The sequence below is a fragment of the Dermacentor albipictus genome, chromosome 7, assembly GCF_038994185.2.
Source record: "Dermacentor albipictus isolate Rhodes 1998 colony chromosome 7, USDA_Dalb.pri_finalv2, whole genome shotgun sequence".
Classification (NCBI taxonomy): Eukaryota; Metazoa; Arthropoda; class Arachnida; order Ixodida; family Ixodidae; genus Dermacentor; species Dermacentor albipictus.
In genome coordinates this window covers 11563954-11579340 of record NC_091827.1, presented here as the reverse complement: position 1 = coordinate 11579340, position 15387 = coordinate 11563954, and the positions used below count along the sequence as shown (strand labels likewise).

Here is a 15387-nt window from a genome sequence, read left to right as displayed (position 1 = left end):
ATCTATCTATCTATCTATCTATCTATCTATCTATCTATCTATCTATCTATAACACTGAAACTGATAGGCTCCACTTGGTCGGGATTTTTTGTGGTGTGCTCATCTACCCCTCCTCCCCCCGCCCCCAACGCCACCAAAAAAAAAAACGGCAGCCAAATAAGGGGTTGGTATGAGTTTCCGCGTAACAGAATTATGTTTTCTCTTATTTCCTATTGACAATCTGACGATAACATGTCTAGCTTTTCTGTAAGTCGTACTTTACAAATTTTCTGACGCATTTTATTTTACAAAATTCAATGACTTCAATAACGCACTTGCGCTAGGCGTAAGCCCTAGAATAATGAACATGTCTGCTCTGATAACGCTACCGCCACCTAGCGGCCACGCCCACTTAGGCCTCTAACGGCAGCTGGAAAAGGGCGTTGTATTTCAGGTTCCGCGCAACAGATTTATGTTATTTTGTATACTCGAATAGCAATCCGAAGTTATCGTCTCTGCGAGATGTGTCAGCGGTACGTCACGCATTTTATGACACAGTTTACATTTAAACAATAATTTACTCGAATAAATCCCTTGCGCTTGGCAGAAGGCCTAGAAGAATGAACATATATGCTGCACTTCCGCACACGTTTGTGCACGCGTGACGTACAGTCTTGGTCAACTCAAATTAGGCGGTGGGCCACTTTAAAATTTCAGGACTGGCCAACTTGAAATTCGGGTGTGGGCCTACTTGAGATATGGGAGCGGTCCAATGTAAAATTGAACGCTGCTGAGCGTCCTTCGAGTTATGAACACCTGGCGGACAAGCACACGTGTTGAGATGCTTGATGCGTTTGCATTGGGCCTTACCGAGGCGCAGTGAGGCCCAATTAACAGGCGAGAGCGACAGCGAGGGTGAGATGGCATCGCGGCAATGCATTCTCCCCTCACACGACGCCTCACGTGCTGCTGCAGCAGCCGATGTTCCCTTCTACCACTCTGTTCCGTCGACGTGCGCTCGTACCAAGTGTTCCGGCTCAAGGGGCACGACTGCATTGAAAAGGGCCGGATGCGGCGAGAAAATCTGACAATTGTCTACTAAAGCCTAACCATTCTTTGCCACTGGAAAGGCCATGGGTAGACGTGCATGAGCTAGGAAAAGCAAGTAAGCAATACCAAGCGAAACCAAGAAAAGCAGTCACAACCAAGTCAAACAATGATTACGCATTAGTACACGATTCGCAGAGTTTCTGTAGCTTTTTAAGTCGCCCTTTGGACGTACACGGATGCCCGTCTCTGTGTGCAGCGCCGTGGTCACCTCAGCATACGCTAGAGAGCTAGCACTATGGCTGTTTCCTGTCCCTAAGCGTGAATCGCGACATAGCTCCGTATTTTGTTAACTTCACCGAACAAGCTTCATATGTTCTTCCCGATCCGCAGGCGTTAGCGACACAGCTTCTACAGACTCAAACACAGACAAAGAGGAAAAAAAAGACGAAAAGACAGGTAAGGCTGCTTGATCGTTGGTGTAAGATACATGATGAAAAAAATAATGTGCAAGCTTGGCAGATTAATAAAAGATTGATGTGTTGAATGAACGCAACTATTACATGTGAGGTGCACTATTTTCAGATTTGTGCTCGCATTGTGACACGTGCGCCTACAAACACAACATCATTATTATTTCTGTTTTACTCAGACGCAGGTATTGGCCTATCTATAACCTAATGCAACTATTTTGTGATAGCTTTGTGGCGGGCTCGTTTGTTTGTTTGCGCGCTGCAAACAACAAAAATAAATGAAAAATTACAGAAGTTTTCACAAAAGGGAGGTACGTATGAATTTGCCTTCGTTTATGTACATGAGTGTAGAGAGAGGCTTTACATTAGAAAACGTAGATGGAGGTATATTTCGCCAGCTTTATTTACTCAACTACGAATACCCATCTGAACCTTGTGATAAAACAAACATCCTTTGGCAACCATTGTTTTCGAAACGCCGCTGAAATGCTGGCAAGGTCGCACGCAGTACATACATAGCTGGAACTCTAAATCCAGCTAGTGCGGCATTTACCAGCTATGATGAACACATTCCGCGATACATTCTGGGGCCGGTGTACCTGTAGGCGTTGAAGTTTTGTTATAAGAGCCCTTAAAAAATAAACAACTTAATGTTTTAGGCAAAGCTTTCTTGGTCGGCCTCCCTCTCAGGTTCCCAACCATGGAATTTGGTGCAGCAGCTGCTGGGTCGGCCGATATCTAGCTGGATATGTTTCTGGATACGTATACAAGCGACATATGTGCAGCGTCGTATGTAATCAGTGCCAGAAGACGGGCTTATATTTGTCCTGTATGCTAACATAATCACGGCACATGCTTGCTGCCCTTCCGTGTTTTATGCGTAGTGGTATACTATAAGCACAGATGTCGTGTGCTGTTGACTGCACGCTGCAGTTATCTCTGCGGCTAGTGCTTATTTCCAAGCACAAAATGCCGCCTATATATTTTTTTTATTTTTACCTCCTCCAACAAGGCTGATCTTGCATGTTCTCTGATCTGCAGAAAATCCAAAGGAGGAGGACAAACGTGATGACGAAGGTGGTAAGGCAGAAAAAGAAGGTTGGTATTTGTTATTCCACGCGTATAGCATACACCATGCACCTAAATGGGCATGTTTCAGGAGTGTGCCATGGGAGGCAATCTAAATGCTAAAGAACATCATGTGGAGCGCGCAAGTAAAGCATTGTAAAGCTTTCCTTGCGTAAATAAGTAAGTAAGGTGTTGCCCTTATTTACGCCCAGCAAAGAGCCCGCTATAAATGGGACTCTTATCTCAGCAACTAATACACGCTTGTCAAAGTGATACGCCACCAATTTTTATTCCTCCAAAAAACAATTACCACCTATGCTCTCTCACCTACAGATAAGTCCGATAAGAACGACAAAAACCAAGTGGAAACGCCTGTGACAGACAAAAAACAAGGCATGTGTCTTTTATCACCCGCGTAGCATTCGCTATATGCACCCACGCCTAGACACATGTAGCCTAGACAAACTGGTGCTTAAATGCGAGCCTCAGGCCGCACGACACATCACTGAGCAGCTATTTTGATTCCAATTGAGTGCTGATGTACTTCACGTGACGTGCGCAGCTCAGTTGTCAGCTACAAATATGCTCATCGTCCTGCCCTTTACTCTCATTGGTCTCCTTAGTGTTTATAAACGTCGTGTGCACCTCAGTTCACGCTACAAGCGGAGTTATGTCTCAAACTAGTACGCACTTTTAAGCAGAAACCACTACTTATATTCCCATAATTGGTCAAGATGCAAGCGTCATCGTGTATGCTGCTTGACCTACAGGTAACTCAAAGAAGAACGACGAAGAAGCATCTGGAAAGGCTGGGACATAAAAAGAAACAGGTATGTGTCTTTTATGAGCGGAGTACCATTGGTCATGCGGGCACGTGTATATATATGTATAGGCGCACAAAGAGACAGGGTGTATCAGCTGTCAGGCATCGCATTTTTAGAAAAATATGGGCCAATCTACTCGAAGATAACGAAGTGCATATTGTACACAGTCGAGTAGAACAGCCGCCAGTAAGTAAACCATGGTGGTATCATTCCATTTGTTAACTAATTGTAATTAGGTATAATACCTTTACTACTGCTCTGAATGGCGTACTGTCAATGAAGAAACCGTAGACCATATAAAATATAATGCCATAAATAAATTGAAGACTGGCATGTCTTCAGCCAGGTACTTGCTGATTTACTTCACAGCGAAGCTGTATACCTCCACCGTCCAAGGAAAGTTTCGTGTCGTTGACGTGGTAAGCAAGAAACTCCCCATGCGTGGCCCGATCCCGAAGACAGTGCAATGCAGGGCTGACCCACTGCGGAGGCGCAGTTCGCCATTAAAGGCCCACATACACAGCTTCGCTGGTCATCCTTCTTCATGGAGTGGAAGGGCACTGAGCTTTTTTTTTCTTGCTGATAAAGTCCCCCAAAAATTAAAAATATCACGTGACTAACAGTCCACATGGATGGAAGGATGGATGGATAGATGTTATGAGGGTCCCCTTCGGAACGGGGTGGTGGGTTGCGCCACAAAGCTCTTGCTATTATATAGCCTTGTCTTGCCTAAGTTAAAGAAGAAAAATAACGGAAGAAAAAAGCCACGATGAATTCCCATAGCCAAATTTTCTGACCCCCTAGTGTGAACTTCGTTCTTGTACGTCTCCGTTTTTTGTCATTTCCCTACTTTTCTTCCACCAATCTACCAATCGCCTTTTACTAATCTATGTTGCGGACATGTTTACTTTCCCCTTGCTCTCGCTGAACCCAAGAGTTTCAAGGAAGCCAGTGGTTCCTAAATAGACCGCTGGGCAGATATCTTCACATTCTAATAAAACATGCTCCATCGTTTCCCTAGCTTTACCGCAAACAAGCACATGCTTCATCTTCCTTCTTATACCTCGCTTTACAGGTGCATATTCTTAGGCATCCTGATCTAGCTTAGAAAAGTAAAGAGCTTCCCTTAGAATTGTCATCAATTGTTTCTTTCGTGATTTCGTTTTTTTCCTCTTAAGTAGTGACTCTTAGCAGGTTTTTCTTCCATTGCCGCCACCCGGTCTCTCTGACTTTGCGTTTGATGTTCTTTGTTGCGGTGTTGTTTAATATATATATATATATATATATATATATATATAAATGATTTATTTATTTCGAAAATTACATACAAATACGAGCCTGCCCAAGCCAACAATGGGCTTGTGGGGCAGCGGTCGCATCCAGTTTCCTAGTTTACTGTCTCTACTATGAGTCAATGTTCTTCATGTACAAATACTTGAACACACTCGCAACTCATTTACTTTCTTAATATTCGTCAGTTGTTCTTCGAAATAAATGTTGCTCACAGCTTCCCTCGCTTCAAAACTTGTCCAGCCCATATCACCCTGCACAGCTTCATGTGTAGACTTCCACTGAGCGCCCAATGCGAGGGGTCCCAGGGACGTTTGGTTGCCATCGAGTCCTGATTTTACTCCTGATTTAGGAAGACATAAATAAAAAGGAAGTGATAGCGGGAAACGACAGTAGTTCGACAGACAAGAACAAAACTAAGCTTGTTTCAACTGCCGCATAGCATACGTCATGCACACAAGTGTGTGTCCTGCTGAGATAAATTACAGATCAGGAATGCAGTTTTTCAACTCGGTTGTAATTACCTACTCGTATGTTACAAATGTGAAAAAGATTATTCGAGCCAGATAGCTAAGTGCTCAAAGCGGTGCATACGTGTGCGTGGAGAAAGTAAACGGCTCCTCATGTGTTTACGTTGAAACTTTTTTTTTTCTTGAACGAGGAGCTGAAAATATTGTTACGGGAGTAAAAGAAGTCAGAAATATATTTACAGGGTATTTACAATAACTGTAGCAGTTCAAAAGGTGGTACACAGCGCGCGATGTCCAGAGCGCCATCGTCATCGGACCAAGCTTAAAACGTCTTCTTGGTGAGCGTGTCACATACTCCCGTAGATTGAAGCACCGGCCCGGTGCTGGTTAGGGGGCGGTCGAGTGATACGACTTAAGACGCGCGACGTGGACCACGTCGGAGCGATGCTGAGCCACGGTTGGGTCAAGAGGGGAGATTTAGAACGTGACGTCAGTTACTTGACGTAAGACACGGTAAGGGCCAGAGTAGCGGGAAAGTAACTTCTCCGAGAGGCCAGCGCGTCGCGACGGTGACCAAAGAAGAACCAGGGCGCCCGGTGTGTAATGGGTGAAATTGCGTCGCCCGGACGGTCGGTCAATTGGTGTGTTATGAGCACGAGTGTCGCTGTATGGTTGCTACACCAGGGACATGTCCAGGACGTATATCTGTCTGGGAATATTGCGTGTAGACGAGACAAGTGTGAGTACGTGTTCGTTTGCAGGCGGCGCCAGTACCTTGCCTGGAGTATATAGAGAGCTTTGTGTGGGGGAGCGTATTGTGTTCCTTCGAGACGTTGGTCCTGTAGTATTTGCCAACTTGTGGTTAATAACTCGTGGTCGCTCGTCGGCCTGTAGGGGGCTGAAGAACGGTGTGGTCTGCCACTCGGCTAGTGAGACCTCGAGCTGCGCAGTCCGCCTCTTCATTGCCCCGCAGGCCTTCGTGCCCGGGGCACCAGACGATACGTTGGGTCATTCTAGTGAGTGGCCTAGGATTGGAATGGCTTGTAAAGGTTGTATAGGGAGTGTTCCATTCATGTATAAACGACACGCTGCTTGTGAGTCGGTAAGGATGCGGGTGGACCTCCGCTTGCTCTCGGCGGCACGAAGTGCGAGTGTGATCGCTGCCGCTTCTGCTGTTCTTTCATGTTTATTAGGTTGAGGCAATGCATAATACATGGCATGTGCAAAGAACAATCGCATGCTACTGGGTTATATATGGATATGTCTATGACATACTAGTAGCAACAGATATCCAAGTTGCCACTTAGGCGAGCCGTACGCGGCTTCTGCAGAAACATTAGGTTAATGTTATGTCATCTGGTGCACCCGCTTTTCCCTAGTTCTGAAGATGTTGGGAACTTTATTCCAATAAAAAAATGTTGCAATAGACCTGGTTCCTGGTGCCGTTATATATGACGTGCCGAGTATGGGCAGCCCGCTCACACAGTCGCCGCCTGACAAAGTAGAAGCAGTCTTATTTTCTGCCTAGATGATCTTTTCAAAACAGCTCTTCTAATTGCTACAAGCCACTCTTTTATCCATATGTGTTTTAGCATTGACCACAACTTTATAGTATGCAGATACCGCTAGCCAGAATTTCCCCACTGAATAGTATGGGGATAACTCTTAATTTCGTTTTGCTATTTATTTTATTTCCTGCTCGTATATTTTAGCTTTCATAGTGATGCGGTCATTACCTATCCTGATGTTCCTTACACAAAGAAATAAAAATTACTTTGCACCAATGCAAGTCATTAGCAAGTGCATTTGAGGAAAAAAGAATCACAGAGGGATAATGCCGCTTCAGCCAGGAACCCAATTTACTTTATAATATGTTGCTCTGTTTTATGGCCCAATTTTTCAGGCTCTTGAGACTGAGACATCGCGAACACCTTGGACATATTCTTTCTCGATTGTTATGAAGACATTCCGAACGCATACCTGTGAAGACCACTGGAGACCGCCCGGGTACATGTCGACAATAAAGTATATTTTGATTTTATGCTTTGTCCTGTACTTATGACTAATGGTTCTCAAAACATGCCTTATGCTAGTGACTTTTTGCTTTGCCAGCGACTATCTTCCAGTAATTCCTGCGTAAACATGGTTCGAGGTAGTCTTACTTCTTCGTTTACCTGACAAATTAGAGCCCGCAAGCTACGGGAATCAAAATGAGGACAGTGAGCGAATTGGAAGAAACAATGGTATAGTTGGCGTTTTCGCTAAAGGAAATGGTGACTTGTCAACACGGGTCTTTCTGAAGGCGAGACCAATATGTTTCGTCGTTAGAGATGACCTGTCATAGATTGTTATGTGTGGACTATACGTTCCCTGAAATCAAAGCCCAACAACAGCCACACAGGAAGAAAAAAGACACCGATGCCTAAACAGACCATGATGATATATGGAGTTCGCTGTCGGCTACAGATCGTGAATGTGCCGTGCTGGGAAACGTTCATTGATCTTACACTTACACAGTTTTACTCGGAGAGAGAGCTGCACGTTTGCATTTACACTTTGTTGAGGATGCGGCGCAGGAACTTTTGGTATGCCATTCCAGCGCTCAATGATAAATAGAATATAGAAAATAAAAACCCCGTACACACAGGTACTACCATGGCTACTACGTGTGGGGAAACGATGACACAAACTGGCAGGGTCTGCATAGCTGTGTTAAAGTTCGTGTCAGCAAGCAAAGCTGTCGAAACTGACGTCTTAGAATACGGCTGCTTCTGTCCACCAGTCTGTGCGATTGGAACACGAACACGCATAGAGATTAAGAAGAGCGATAAATTTCGCTAGTTCGTATCCATTCATTCTCCTTGCGCTATGTACTAGAAGGCACTAACCGGGACGAAACGAACGCTTGTTGTAGAGAGCACACGAAATGATACGGGAGAGTGCAAACTACCTACTGGTTTATTGTCAGGGCAAAGCACAGTTTTCAAAGCACACAACGACGCACTGCGACTGCGTGAGTTGTGTTTATGACAGATCCTCTCAAATCGCGTTCTCACGTTTCTGCTTGTTATTATTTTATTAGGTCGTACACTGCATGTATGCGTCCCTTACGTAAGTGATTTCAGCGTTAGTGAGCCTTAGAATGACAGAAAACTGAGCTAGTTTTTTAAGGATTCGTTATGCAAAAAAGAGGGGAGGCGTGCAAACAGGACACTGATCGAAGGCGTGCTCATGCAGCTTTCTTTTTCTTCTTCTATTCCTAATGCCTCTGGGATTCCCCTGGTCATTTTTTTTTGTTTTACAACGACTGCTGTGTTGTGAAAGCTAGGCGTGTATTTTCACGTTCTACAGTGCATGGCCAGATTACTGGATACGGCTGTCTGCTGCCATGTAGATCGATGTTCTCTAGGCCTGTCGTTAAGACACGGTGCTGTTTGGCCCACGTATATTTTGCCCCAAGCGGAATCTTCTCTACCACATCACATTCACCGACTACGTACGCTTGCGTGCTTTACGCTACATGTTCCCTGCGCGCGCTCCCTTTCTAAGTTGACTTCCTTGCACATGCCTTTTAGCTTTACCGGCGCAGAAAAGAGCACGGGTATATTGCGCCTTTCTGCCGCCTTTTCTGAGACGGTATGAAAGGCTCAGAACGTAGGGAACAATGACAGCTCGCTTACGTTTATCCTTATTCTTTATCCAAAACTTTCTCGACGCTGTGCTTTGCGGTATCATTTGCTCACCGATGATTTGCACGATCATGTTATCAGGGTATCCACAGTTCTTTATCACATTTTGTGTGTTCAGGCTCTGTGCGACTACGACATTGCATGGTTTCTTAATTGCCTGTTTGATAACCAATTTTGCTATTCCTCTTTTTAAAACTTTATAATGGCTGGAGTCTTAGCACAAAATATGTTTTTTTTTGCTCTCCTTTGATAATGCCAACATCAACGACCCTGTCCTACGCTTATTTTGATGTCCAGGAATTGTATTCTTCATGCTTCCGGTAGTTGGTGCGTGAAAGCGAGATCGCTGTGTGCCTCTTCGAACATGTGCAGCACAGACTTGTAACTAATGTCACAAAGTTCGCTGTATTCAGTGCAGAGAAGATTATCCTCAACGTTTCAGGAGCAACTGTTTACCCTTTAACCTTGAACATTTCTGTCAATCGTCTGTCAGCCGCCGCAAGATATAAATCCGACAGCACCTGTGCTAAGCATGACCCTATGGCAATCCCTTCTTGCTAGATAAAAGTATCGCCCCTAATTCGATAAAATCAAGGTAAGGAACGTTCTCCGGTATGTTGTAATGTAGGTAGGTCTGTGACGTCGATGGAAAACGATGTATTGGTGGAGACTTTTTGATGTTGTCAGTAAATTGTTCTAACTTAATTATTCGGAATGGATCGTCAACCGGTAGGACCGGAAGGCAGGCTTGGAGATGCTATTATACAACTTAGGCCGCTGTGTCGGTCTACAAGGTGTGACGACGTCGGCATGATAAGAGTGAAATGACAAAGCTGGAACAGTGACGACGGTGTGACGGCGGTGTATAAAGAGTCCAATGACGAAGTTGGAGTGGCCAAAGTGAAACGACAACAACGCCAGCACGACAACGGCATGACAACGAGTGCATAACCACTGTATCACGGCGATGATGTAAGGACGATGGCATGGCGATTGTTCGGTGACAAAGCCACCGACCTCGCCTCAAAGCTGCAATGACGACGATGCGACTACGACAATATCACGAACACGACCACGTACCTAGTGGAGCCGGGTAATAGGCAACTTCAGCCATTTCTGATAGATAGATAGATAGATAGATAGATAGATAGATAGATAGATAGATAGATAGATAGATAGATAGATAGATAGATAGATAGATAGATAGATAGATAGATAGATAGACAGACAGACAGACAGACAGACAGACAGACAGACAGACAGACAGACAGACAGACAGACAGACAGACAGACAGACAGACAGACAGACAGATAGATAGATAGATAGATAGATAGATAGATAGATAGATAGACAGACAGACAGACAGACAGACAGACAGACAGACAGACAGACAGACAGACAGACAGACAGACAGACAGACAGACAGACAGACAGACAGACAGATAGATAGATAGATAGATAGATAGATAGATAGATAGATAGATAGATAGATAGATAGATAGATAGATAGATAGATAGATAGATAGATAGATAGAATTCATACGCCTCAAGTAGGCAAAGCATGGTTTCATTATGGAGTTTAAAGTGCCAAAACCACTTTCTGATTATGAGGCACGCCGCAGTGGAGGACTCCGAAAATTTCAACCACCTGAGTTCTTTAACTTGCACCTAAATCTAAGCACGCCGGTGCTTTCGCATTGCACTCCCATACAAATGCGGCCGCCGCGGCCGGGATTTGATACCGCGATCTCGTGCTCATCAGCCCAACACCATAGCCACTGAGCAACCACGGCGAGTGGCAAAGCATGGTAATGACATTAAAGTATTAAATACATAAAGTGTTTACGATGGTGCAGATCTTTCATTACAGTGCAGGTTTGCTTTTGCAGAATATGTTCCTTACAGAATTGCCTCTAAGAAAATGGTCAGAATTTTCTTTCCAACCGTATTCTTTTGTTTGCGTAGGTAGAGAGCAGTTAAAGGATTGTTCATTGTAATACGCCCTGGGAGTGGAGACCTAGCTTCTACCACTCTTTATATTTAGTCATCGTTGCGGCGATATTCTCTTGCAAATGTTTATTTTGTATAGTATATTTCTAACACACAGTAAGCTTGTAGTCGCACTAAGAGTATATTGGAAGAATATCATAAGCAGCAAAAGGTTCGCTAGCAGGGTAAGCGTAAAGAGGATTCGCTATACAATGAACAGCCTTTTTTTGGAAGTGTACCTTCTTTAGATTCGTGACGCCTGTCGGGCACCACACAATGCCACAATACTGAAGAAGCGAGGGCACTAGGGAATCGTGCAGGATGCGTTCGTTGGTTCCTCGGAGAATGTGCCCTAGTCACACAATCATACTTTCTTCAGAATATATTTTGGCCTTAAGAAATTCAATGCGCTAATGTCATGGTAAATGCGAAGAAAATCTAAAACCGTTTACAGCATCTGCAAGCTCTATGATTTCAAAACCCACGTAGAGCTACAGAGGCCAAGCTATCTTCTTCTCTCTAAGCACGTAAAATAGCTGCTTTAATTTTGCTATAATTTCATATTGAACGGTTAGTATCAGCCCAAATACTCTGTGTTGGGCTCTAATCTTTCATGCGGTGTATCGCTGATCCAAATTGTCGCACCTCCATTCAACACATCGGTGTACTGTTTTCTATTTGAAATGTAGGCACGAAGTAAATCATAGGCTATGCCATTTAGTACCGGAATGTGCCACTGGCGGAATTCCTTTCTTCCCAGCGTCTTTGAGAGCAGCAGTCCTGGTGCATGCAAGTGAACAGCCGGGTCGGCTTTCGATATATCTCGCAGGATTTTTTTAAAAGCGAAAAAAAAAGAGAGTGACTACAAATATCATGCGCAGCGCAGTACTGAGCTTGATAATAATGTTTGCTTTTAACTCTTTCAGAACGCAAGGTCATCAAGTGACAACGTTTGGATCTTTGGCCCGAGGCTAATTATTGATCCATGCAGTAATAAGAAAAATAAATTATTTAAACACGGGCACAATCACTTTTGTTCCACATTGACCCTTTCTTCTTCTTTCTATTCCCCTTTCCCCCACCCCCAGTGTAGGGTAGCAAACCGGATACTCTTCTGGTTGACCTCCCTACCTTTCCTGTCCTTGCTTTCTCTCTTGAAGTGACAAAGTTTCTAAGGAAACTAAAGAAAAATGGTTTTCGAATTTACTCAAAATGGTGTAATGACGCGCCTCAGCTAAATAGGACAAACAGATGTCAATTAATAGTCAACATAAATTGTTAAATACCAAAATTAACAGCATTAACAACACTCAGTTGGTTTACGCCACATAGAAGGCGTCGCTGGTTCTTAAAAAAACTTGGTTCATGCGTGGTAGCGCAGACGAAATGTTTATACACCGTTAATTGATACGCACATATTATGAAACTTCCTCAGAACAGTGCCTCTTTTTGTTGGCACTCATCTCAGGATCATACAACACCTATTTAACAACACTATTTAAGTTCCTCTGATAAAGTCCTTCCAGCCTGATTACACGCGTTTTGTCTGTGGTTGTGTATGAGTGGGTGTTCACTTAGAGAGTCGGGTGTTACGGCCTATCCTTTAATGTGCAACGTTCTTTCGCAAGGTTGCCAGAAATGCGTGTGTGTAAAAAAAAAGAAAAAAAAGGTGACGCCATCTGTTTCTAGAACGAGCTTTTCAGCTGCTTTCATTCGTTTTACAAAACAAACCGCCACATGCCACTATGGTTTCGATACGCAAACAGATGTCCTTACGAAAACGCCAGCTGTCTATAGAGAAACGCCAGGTGTTCTAGACACGCGTCCGTGGAGCCTTTCAAAGTTTTTTAAAGAAGCCGGAACGCGATCGTCTGTGGGCGCCGTGTGCGGGAGCGAAATCAAGTGCAGAAGCGTCGCAACATTTCTGGCTTGCATATACATTATGCCTGGCTCCACTAAAGGTCAAATAAAAAAAATATGTCTGCCCATTAGCCTCATACCCGTATGCGCTCAATGCTGGATATTCATTGGAGTATACAGTTAATTTCTCAATACGACGGCCTTGATCATTCGAAAGAATATACCAAAGGACACGGGTAAATAAGATTGATACACGAAATGCACACAGAGTTTGATGTGTCCAGTTTACCATTTCCTGCTCAGTCATGTTCTACGCTGCATCGTGAAAATCGTGCTATGCCAACTCGCCCAAACCGACACCGTGGTCAATTATTAGCGCATGTGCCAACGTTTATACTGTTTTCTCTTAGTGTGCCTCGTTTTATATTTAACTCTGATCTTGAGTACTATGTGTAAATGTGACCTTGAGCAAATATCGAGCAGTTTATCTGAACCAATATTTAGGTTCGTTTTATTAGAGGAGCAGTAAAGTAATATTATTTTCATCAACCTCATTTGCTTCGTGAATTCCTTCGGGAACAACTTTCATACTATTTCTGACTATCTCGCATGATTCGACAAGGACTTTGCTTCACCTTTCGGGACTGAGAACCGCAGAAATAGGGCGGACACAATGTTGCAACACTTGCAGCAACAATGCAAACTCCTAGTCATTGCGTCATATCATTTCTTGAAACTTTTGAAATCTCTGATACTGCACTGCAGCGGGCGAATTTGCCTACAAAGTGTGCGCATGATTCGCATCTGTCGACACAACACAGAACGTTTGCATCTGAGGATACCGTAAAATGATTTAGCCGGTATCTTGAGTCTTACTGCGCCAAATTTCGTTCAATAGAACGTGTCGTAATAGAGAAGGTACGCGCGTTTTCAGCTGGGACCCCACTGCACAAACAACACCAAAGAGCTAACCCTACTTTAGGGAAGCTATATTTGTGTTAAAATGATCCCGGTTCCCCTTCCAGTATTCAGCCGAAAATGTGATGATGTGGCAAAAACTTCGGTTCAAGATCCGAACTGGTCGTATTTATATTCTGTGTGATCAGGAGTACGAGCGTTGTTCAACTGTGAATGATACCACAAAAAAACCCAAAATAGTTATTTCTAGCCAACCCGAAAGCCAATACAAATATGTATGTAATATGACCCTCTTACGTTGCAGTCGCCTTTAGTTAAGTGTCAATTTTACCGTGGTCTTCCGGCATACACGCTTAGGGTAAGTACATTGTTCCCTAAGCAAACTCCAACGTAGGTCGTCTGTACTGCTAATACATTTATTTGGTAGAACCTCTTTCTATTATGATCGTATATGTCACACGGAAAGAATTATTCGAGCTTTTTTCTCTACGTGCGTGCACCTGCTTTCCCTGGGTGAAAAAAAAGACGCCGCAGAGGCTATCGGAGGATTCATTACTATATTTAGTCAAGACAACGAACACAATAGCCTAAAAAGGCATGTGCGTCGCAAACCACTGCCTGTAATTAACATTAAGCACTAAGAACGAAGTAAAGAGATGCTTCTGTTCACAAAACATCTCTTACGTAAAAGAGGTTTCTATTGGTGGGCGTTGGTGGGCCCACCCCTCATATTATCGGTCAGTTATAACTGCGACCACTGTAGAGATTTGCAGTCATAAGCGACTCTAATGTAAGACAAGTTTTGTCAATGATGACCCATATTCTTGCCAAGTGGGCAAGCATTAAGGTTAACGTGCACCTATAATCATGGGACCGACGGCGTATTTCTTCTCGAAACGTCTGAAATGAGGCATAGAAAGAAAGAATGGGGACAAAATGGCCCCTCAGAGAGCTAAAAATAAAAGCATAGCAATAAAAACCATTAGAAGAAGCTCATCTGTTTGGAACTACAGCAGACACCGACTCCACTGAACAGATGCTATCTTTGGATTCAATAAGAAGGTGAAGCTGGAACTTGAAATGGAGTGTAAAGTTTGCATTCTCCCAATCTGTCTGCCTATTTAGCGCGATACAGTTACTAAATCACTATGCTGTGATGTTGAGGGCATGGACTTTCTTTCTTGAAGACTCTTCAGCGCCGAATATGAGTGGAAGTGGAACCGCATGGTTCCTTGACGAGCCATTCAAGCTACTGATTTTAAACGGCCGGCATATGAGAAGTTATGAAAGTGAGAGGCGTGACTATTCTGACCAGAGGAGCCCTTACACAAGCTAGGTACATCGCAGCATATCCCCCAAAACCAAGGATAAAGACATGTTGCAGTTACATCGGCGGGCAGCATAGGGCTATTCGCCCATTCAGCGCGTTCTGAATCACAAATGGAAGCTCGCGACCATGAACTACTTCCACAAGCTAGCGGATGGCAAACCAGGATCACAAGCGAAAATTATGCACGCGAACGGGACAATGATGAAAGACGAAAAAGCTGGGAAGAAATAGCCTGTTTCAACAGGTACGATACCATAACTTTATACTTTTGATTAGACACGCTGCATATTTTGAGATTCTTGCGAACTTAACAGTATCGCATGCGGGAAGTTTATCGCAGTAATTTAATATGGTTGGGGGAGGGATCTATTCTACTACATTTAAGACCGTCGCAGCATCTTCGTCTTCGTATCTTCGTATCTTCGCAGAAGGTATGATGTGAACTGAGC

The 15387-nt window shown here is 43.9% G+C and overlaps 1 protein-coding gene across 4 annotated transcripts in view; it reads left to right on the top strand.

The window, feature by feature from the left end:
* LOC135904404 (cleavage stimulation factor subunit 2 tau variant-like) overlaps positions 1-11851 on the top strand; it is a 41301-nt gene extending 29450 nt beyond the window's left edge. The window contains exons 11-15 of one of the 4 annotated variants that reach the window (XR_010565107.1): positions 1420-1485; positions 2541-2597; positions 2659-2747; positions 2901-2960; positions 3338-3398. Coding sequence is in view for 3 of the 4 variants with exons in the window: in XM_065435191.1 (XP_065291263.1) it covers positions 1420-1485; positions 2541-2597; positions 2901-2960; positions 3338-3387 (233 nt within the window). In the remaining variant the exon portion in view is untranslated. Of the gene's footprint in view, positions 1-1419; positions 1486-2540; positions 2598-2658; positions 2748-2900; positions 2961-3337; positions 3399-7054; positions 7193-11756 lie in introns of those variants that run through there. The other 3 variants (XM_065435191.1, XM_065435192.1, XM_070521610.1) reach the window with 3 other exon arrangements.
* The last annotated feature ends 3536 nt before the right edge of the window (positions 11852-15387 follow it).